The sequence below is a fragment of the Lycium ferocissimum genome, chromosome 12, assembly GCF_029784015.1.
Source record: "Lycium ferocissimum isolate CSIRO_LF1 chromosome 12, AGI_CSIRO_Lferr_CH_V1, whole genome shotgun sequence".
Classification (NCBI taxonomy): domain Eukaryota; kingdom Viridiplantae; phylum Streptophyta; class Magnoliopsida; order Solanales; family Solanaceae; genus Lycium; species Lycium ferocissimum.
The window spans coordinates 34,332,991-34,341,735 of record NC_081353.1 but is presented as its reverse complement, the minus strand read 5'-3'; the positions used below and the strand labels follow the sequence as shown (position 1 = coordinate 34,341,735).

Sequence of the window (8,745 nt, the reverse complement as noted above, 5' to 3'; positions counted from 1 at the left end):
TACCCGGAGAAGAGTTGAAGGATGGAGGGAAATAGCAATCGGAAACTTTTTCAATGAGACAGGTGAGGATGGAGTTGTTGAAGCGCGATTGACTGAGATTTGGCATCTCTATGGAAACGGCATCCTCATCATTCAAGGAATGGAATTTCGACCAGAAGAGAGAAGAGAGGAGTCATCTTACCTTCCACGAGTGCTGTTTTATAGATTGATTCAAATTCATCTACATATGGCCCTCGACCTAATGGTCAAACTCGAGGTATCTATACCTAGTTGGTTCACTATTTCATATATGAAACTAGAATGAGTTGATGCATGTACTCGTTTGCTTATTATGATTATAGATGAAATATGGCACCTCTTTCATTGAACGCTTTTTACTCCCTGCAATGTTCAGAAACCTATGCCTCTTCTATGCTAGAATGAATGTTATAAATCAGAAGGTCATTTGTAGGGAAACAATAAACTTATACCTGGACTTACACTCTTCCCTTTACCAGCTCAGGGGTGGCAGAACTAAAGGTAAGGAAGGGGGTTCAATCGGATTCCCTTCACCCGGAAATTACCCGGTGTAAATAGGGTAAAATTACATTTTTTGGTATATATATATATATATATATAACATAAGGGAAGCTTCTAGGGTATAGCATTTTTGCATTTATTTGAATCTTCTCATTAGGATTCCTGGCTCCGTCACTATTGTTGCCAATGGAAGAACTTAGTAGTTTATCTTTTGATTCACAACATTGATTCAAGCATAAATCATTAGTAAGTACCTATCTTCTTTGTTTTGAAATTCCAACACCTTATTGACTTTAGGATGCTCTGGCACTTATCACAAGTCAAACAAATATTTACCGTATCAAATTGGAAAGCATCAGTACCAGAAACAGTCAAACAGGGCAAAACATTTAGAGACAATACCTAAAGAAAGAGACAGGAAATAAACTAACTCTAATTTTCCTATACATTACATCAAAATACAAGCCAATCCAGCTCTTCATGGGCTAAACTCACAATAAACGGATGGTACCTATGACCATTTGGTTTAACTGAATGCAGCATTTTTGACACGAAACATATGTCTGAAAAACCGCTAAGGTTTCAACAAATGTTAAATTCTGAACTCATAATTTTACAAATAAAATGAGTTCAACGCTAAGAATCTTAGAGGTTGAACCTATCAAGAAGTGCATTTGAAGCCAGGGCAGACAGATAAAATGATAATGAGAAGCAGGACCACGATGATAGCAAAAACAACGAGTTTTATCTTCATATTTTCATACCACATCTTCCTCCTTATCTTCGTTCCCTGTTGTCTGAAATCCTGAGCCTGAAAATCACAAAGATGAGATTACAAACTATTTCTTTTTGCAGAGTCCGGTATCTATATTAGGGGTAAAGCACTCCCTCACAAAGGCGATTTCACATTCACGGCTCAAACCCGAGACCTCTGGTTAAGGATTAAGGGGTACTTACCACTCCACCACAATCCTGGTTGGTGATTACAAACTACCATGACTAATTTTTGCTCTTAAAATTGAAGAAATGAAACCCCAAAGTCAAGTGGACACATTAATCATGCAGTTAAAGTTAATTAAACCATGTTCATGCTGCATTTTAAGCTAACCTGTGATCGAAGATTCTCTGTTTTATCGACTAGAAGCTCAATCTTCTCACCGCGGTCAAGAACCTGATATTAAGAAAAAATTAAAGCAAATTCGAACTACATTCAACGTAGAGTAAAGTAATATATCACTAAAACATGAACATTATGTCAATAGCATATGCAGGATCTTGCATAAGCAGTATCGGCCTATTATCATAACTTAGCTTATATGGTAGTTTAGCACTAAGAGGCTCTTAGGCTTTACTTATGGTCCCAAATTGATGTGCACGTCACATTCTTTTTAAGCAGTGTCGATCTATTATATATCTATAACATAGTGCATTTTTTTTTTTTTTTTTTTTACCAAAGCAATGTCAGATAACATCGACACTTCTTGTAGTGGGGTATCTCCAGTGACAGAGCAAGGAAGAACTAAGGGGTCATCGAAAAATCAGTATATACAAGGTCAAAACTATATTTTGATATATATAATAGATGTTGAATCTCCTTGACTTTTTTCGTGTGTTCTTGGTTTATATTTTGGTCCGCATAGTGAAAGTCCTGGCTCCATCACTGTCTATCACTCCCAAATATGGCACCTGTTAGCTGAAGTTTGAAAAAACTATGACCCAAGAAAAAAAAAAATCACCTTCTCAATGTTTTCCATCATCACTCCCTTGACTTCAGAAACTTGAGCCTTGACCTTAGAAAGCTTACTGATTTCTTCAGGATGATCACAACAGTATTTCATGTGCTCTTTTAATTTTGACCTATGATAGCAAGTGAGACCAATTTTTTTTTTTTTTAATGACTGTATAAAAGTATAATGCACATGTAATAAAAATGAAAATTAAGGTACCCAAATTCCCTATTGAGGCTTTTAGCACTAGCTGTTGCAGCTTTGCCTCCAGCATATCTTTTGCTAAAATCATCCTTCACTCTATCCAAGAAGGCTAGGGGAATTTCCCTGCCTGCAGATTCAGTAGCCACCACACAGTAGGCTGTAGCATAAAAATTATATACGAGGTTCAATAATTAAGTAGTACCCCTTCAACATGTGAACTTAGTAGCAAATCCGTGGTGCATTCAGAATTTAAATGTTGTGCTTTCTGATTTGAGGGAGTGTGTTTTGAAATGTATATCTGATTCTTTTTATACTTGCTTCCGGCATATATACATACAGAGAGTTTGAGATAAAGCATTGATTTCTTCCCAGTGAGCGAACCCATTGTTGGATAAGCAATTTCTCAATGAAACAATGAGAAATCAAGAAATGAATTTTAGTGCATTTGTGCTGATACCTCCCATCAATATAGTATGGGATAACTCTGCTTATCAAGGCTTTAAGCAAATAGGAAAAAAATCACCGATTAATATTTTTTGCCTCTGCTAAAATATGAACCTGATGTCTCACAGTTCTCCTCTCACCTTATAGCCCACACCCACACCCTTAGGTGCAAATCATAACTCACAATCTTATAATACAAACCCTCAACTTACCAATATCTTCTAGAAATGTTATACATTCTTTTGAATGATTTGAATATCTCTAATTATGATTGATTATTATATTAGAAAACAAATACCATTCGATGCTTTCATCAGGTTCAAAAAGAAACTCTAATAAAGCATGCGATGCACATTTGATTCGATAAAAAAAATTAACGCTAAAAAATCAATTTTATCAAATAGATAGATCCAATTGATCTTAACATATAGGGAAATTTAAAAAAATATATATCATTAATATAGGAATAAGAAGAAACTGACTGAATCCATTATCGGAGAGGAAATTGAAGGTGTGATCATCACAATTATATGAGAATTTGTTATTAGATGCAGGCAGCTTCTGCAGGCATTGAGAGGCAATGCTGTTAAAATTTCCCGTAAATTCGCTGTACTCAGCCAGAATTATTGTTCCCCTGGCGACGAAGCTATAAATTAACGTTTGTTGTCCCATCGATCGATACTTTTTATTTAATTTCTATGGATTTTTTGTAATCGAAAAGAGAGGATGGAGAAAATAAATATTCAATCAAAGGGAAAATGGCATTTCTAGAGGAAAATATTTTCTACAGAGAAATGGGAAAATATTTTGCATGCATGGAAATGAAAGGAGAGCATATTGTTGAATGGTTGAAGACGAAGGTGAAAGTGGAGGTACATGATTGAATTTGTAATTGGTAGATCTAGGGGAAAAAAGATATTAAAGGGGAAAATTTTTATCTTGAAGTACATTTGCATTAATTTGTATTATTAATTAATGTAATGTAAGGTTTGGAAAATTTGGTTCATCACACATATTAGTACTTAATTAGAGATTATACATTGAATGTTTCGTGAAAATAATATCGTTATAGGTGAAATATTCGTTCGTTGAGTTTTGGTCGGTAATGTAAGTCCCGAAAATAATTTTTCAAACAACATATCCAGTGGCCTTCGCTCAAGGGCTGGGAAACGGCTCTAAGAACCTGGCCGAGGCAACTGCAGCACTTTTTGGCTTAAAATGGTGCTATGAAAATGGCTATCACATAATCGTGCTTGAAAGTGACTCAAAGTAAATGATTGATGTGATCCACGGCAATAATAAACCTCCATGGCATTTAGAAGACATCATCAGGGAGATCAAAGATTTGAGCCACCTCCAACAATGCATTTTCCAACATTGCTACCGAAAAGCAAATCAAACAGTGGATGCTCTATCCAAATGGAGCCACATAGTTCAAGATATGATTATTTACCAATCCAGTGATCTTCCCAGAAAAGCTATCGGACCTTACCGATTGGACAGGCTACAGGTACCTGCTTTAAGACGCAAAGTCAATAAGACTCTGCACAACATTTGATCTAATTGTAAGTTCTTGTAGAAAGATTAGACTTAAATAGGCATCATTGCTAATTGCTCTCTTGGACTGACTCTTCTTTGTGCAATTTGGGGAGTACAGGATTGTAGATTGAGGTCTGGGAACAAAGATAGAATCTTTGGCTTCCATGGATTCCCTTCATGTACCCTTTTTTTTTTTTTTTTTTTTTTTTGTGTGTGTGTGTGTGTGTGTGTTGTTTCGTTCTGTTTATTGGAGGTTTTATTTTTATGTCCCCTCCTTTTTCTTGTTTTTTTGTTGTGATATATAACGAGGTAGTGGTCCATGCCAAAACCCTCCACCACCACGGGAGGTGAAAGTCTAGGTGGATGGTTTAGCTATATATAGATATATATATATATATATATATATATATATATATATATATATAATATATATATATATATGGAGGTTCGAGTCCTCTTCAAGGCATAATATTGAGAATGCTCATTCAATGAGCATTCTGTTTGATTATATTTGATTGTATTCACCCGACAGAATCTAAATAGGATTAGAAAGAGAACTTTCCTGAACAGGCCTTTTATTTGGTAGGTAATATCGATGAAGCTACCGCGAAGGCTATGATCAATATAATCTCACAATTAAAAAGGGTAATGTAAGATGTGGGGAAAGATTGTTTTAAAAGACGGCTCAAAAAAAAAGATTGGGAAAGAGAAATAAAAGAGAAGGAATTTGAAGCACATACAAAAAATATGGCAGCAAATAGAAAAATACAAAATAAATGCGCAATAAGTAGCAATACATAGTTATTTTTCAAACAATAACTATGTGTGCCAAAAATTTAACGGAGGTCAAATTTGCTCAATTTCGAATATATGAGTAAATGTGACCTTTCTTTTTCCTTCTTTGGGAATATTATAAGAATTTTATTTTGCTTTTTTTTTTTCTTATGATTTAATAGGCATATATATTAGAGTACTAGAAAATGACACTAATGTTGGAAGGAAATAACTAGTTTGGTATACCGCGGCGATACTAGTGAATTGAAAATTGAATGACGTAAAATTGGAAGATATACAGCTGTATATTGAAAAATAACTTGTGGTTTTGGGCATGTGGTTTTGTTTTTTTCTCTATCTAATTTAAATTGTCTCACGAGTAGTTAAAAATAACAAATTAAAGACATGAATATTTTAGAAGAAAGGGTTAAAAATTAAAATTTTATTTGCATCCGATATTTATACCAGATCAATAAGCACATGACATATACCTTCCAAATACAATCAACACTAAATAATACTAGTTAATTAATACACTTTCTCACCTTAGTTTATAAATTAAACATGATAAATTAGTATGAAGTACATGTCAATTCTCATCTAGATAATCCTATGCTTATCGTATGGTGAAACAAGACTCTGTAAATACACAACCACTCATCATTGCGATTCTTTTCAATATTGTACCTCACCAATTTCCACCCCTCATTGTCAACTATGAGCTCCCCATTTTTTGTGAAACAAATTGGATCAACATATCCAATATATTCAAAATCATTAATGTCCGAGGCAAATAATTTAGTCCATGATGAGGTAACACCATACTCCTTCATCACCCAAATTTCACAATAAAGTCCATTACCTTTGTTAATCAATGATAAACATCCTTGTAAAACACCAAGATTATGAAAATTGACATTCCCATCATCTTCCAACATAGGTTGTGTCATTACTCCAAATGTCTCTTGTCCTAAGTCAAGTGTGACAATCAATTTTTTCTTCTTTGTCCCATTAATGTCACTATAGCCCAACCAATGAAGAGATCCATTAAAGAAAACCCCTTCTTCTTCTAAAATAAAAATGCCCTTAAGACCTTGAATCTTTCTCCATCTTTCACCACATGTAGAAAAAACCTCGACTATTCCATCTGATGTACCTCTGACAACCTTGTACTCGTCGTTAACCGAATCATAACCAAATCCATTGAAAATGGGACAATCATCAGGAAAATCATAAGGTAGACTTGGCAAGTCCCTAGAGACTCTAGTAGAGGGATTCCATAGAGAAATTTTATTAGTGTCATATGGTAACAAACAAATCAATCCATTAAAAGAACCAATAATTTCAACACTATTGGATTCAAGTTCTTCCTCCATGGATGGATACCACAAATCTACAATGGCGTCGTCATGGCCATCATCGACATGATCTTCAAGTGATGATGGAGATTCATAGTCCAAGGACTTAAAAGGTGACATAGTTAAAATCTTTGGGTCAAAAATAGCTTGAGAAAGATGAAGTTTGATAAATTCTTCATCTGAAATTAAAGATAGCCAAGTTTTGGACACACACTTGAATTGTAAGAGATATTTAACAGGTAATCTTGAAAGTATGTTTGACATAACATCTTAAGGAAGATTAAGGATTGATCTCTTAATATATGAACTCATCTTTGGGTATTTCTTTGTATTTCTGTATACTTATAGAAATTTATTAAGATAACTTATAGCATATAGGAAGCTAAACCCTCATTTTGCCACTTTCAAAAGCTTGTTGTGTACTCTGTAATATTAAATGAGTTGTAGAAATTGGCAAGTGGTTTAAGTGGAAAATTTATCAAGTTGATATTAGTTTATAAAGATTCACTAGTAAACTTGTCCGCACAAAGAAACCTCATTAGGTTACAATTTTTTTTTTTTTTTTTTTTTTACAACACTAAAGTATTACAACTATTTTTAAATTTGAATATTTGAAATGTGTTTTTGTTCTTTTTGTTCTTCAACTTATCTTATTTTAATGCATTAGATTAACACTTCGTTATAAGAAAGATGTTCTTATCTTATTTTTTATTTTTTGTTTTTTTGTATTATTAATTTTATTTTTGTTTAAAATTTAAAAGAAGCCAAAATAAAGAAAACCTTTTTCCCTTACCAAATGTAAAAAAGAAATGTCAATTACTTTTAAGTGAAGAATGACCTTTGAGTCATAAGAGCGAAATTCTATGGGTCAAAGGAGTAAGTTACATTTGTGAGCAAATTATTGTCTAAATCCATACAAACTAAGGTGTATTTTTACTCTTTGTTAGTTTTTTATTTTTTAGTTTTGTTATGGAGTCAAATTTAAACTATCATATAGAATCATCAAAGAAGAAATTTTATTTTTGTTTAAAATTTAGCTACTAAGTGAGAAGGAAAGCAAATTTGAGAGAACTCTCATTGGACAAAGCACAATGTGATTAATTAAAATAAGTGAAAAATGTATATATAAAAAAAAAAAACTACGTGAAAAGGAACCATATGTTGAATGTCTAGTTTGTATTTAATTGCATTAAGGAACCATAGAATTAAATTCCGAAGTGACTTTGTCTTCCAAGCCCTTGATGCTCTGCCTTAATTTTCTCCCAAACATTTTTCTTTTGGGGAGTATGTGAGCATGCAAAAGTACCGTAACAGCCATGTTTGCATTAAGTACGTACGAAAAGGTTTTTTAGTTTTTGGCATGAAAAGGTCCCCAACGTATTCTGCAGTTGGTAATATTAATTTTTATAAATTCAAATAAGAAGTATAAAAATATCTCACACACACACACACATATATATAAGAAAAAGATAGGGAAAATCCAAAATAATAATAATAATAATTGTTTAAATTACCTACGTATCACTAACCTTTATATTATATATAGATTTGACCCCAATTTGTAGTTGAACCACCCTACGTACTTATTGATTGTTGTAATTACTGTTATTGACTGGGTCTCACTTGTGACATATATGACGTTTCTGATCATTTTTTAATCTTGTGAGCATGTCTAAAAGAACTTCTTAGCTACTATGTTATAATCGCAAAAAAATAGTAAATTGTAAAGGTTTATTTTGAAATGTGACATTGTCCCATATACATCATTCTAAATTAGTTTAAACTCAAGAAACAGGGACAACATATAACATTACCTCTCTATAACAACCTCAATTTTCTTTTTTTTAACATGGTAAAATTCATTTTTTATATTATATTTTACTTCTGAGAGACTTTAACAACATTTCACCTATAAAAGGAACCATATGTTGAACGGTATTTATAATAAGGAACCTCTTTAGAAAACTTTGTCTCCAAGCCCTTGATGCTCTGCTTATCCCTTCTTTTTTTTGGTAATATAATAATTAACAGTCATCTTTATATAAATGGCATGAATATTTATGATTACCAATAATAAGTGTCAAAAGAGAATTTGATCAAATATTTGATCATTTAATATATTATATATTATAACAAAAAAATATCATTATGAATATATATGACTTTTCATCATATATAAC

The 8,745-nt window shown here is 32.8% G+C and overlaps 1 protein-coding gene and 1 pseudogene across 1 annotated transcript; both read right to left on the bottom strand.

The window, feature by feature from the left end:
- Nucleotides 1–864: 864 nt before the first annotated feature.
- On the bottom strand, nt 865–3,800 carry LOC132040207 (putative vesicle-associated membrane protein 726). Its single transcript, XM_059430836.1, has 5 exons — nt 3,377–3,800; nt 2,466–2,607; nt 2,256–2,376; nt 1,628–1,690; nt 865–1,330 (listed from the first exon to the last, which is right to left on the bottom strand). Exons 1-5 carry the CDS (start codon nt 3,564–3,566, stop codon nt 1,181–1,183), a joined length of 666 nt encoding a protein of 221 aa, XP_059286819.1. The 5' UTR covers nt 3,567–3,800; the 3' UTR covers nt 865–1,180.
- A 1,925-nt stretch (nt 3,801–5,725) lies between these two features.
- Nucleotides 5,726–7,065, bottom strand: LOC132040759 (F-box/kelch-repeat protein At3g06240-like; annotated as a pseudogene).
- Between the last annotated feature and the right edge of the window lie 1,680 nt (nt 7,066–8,745).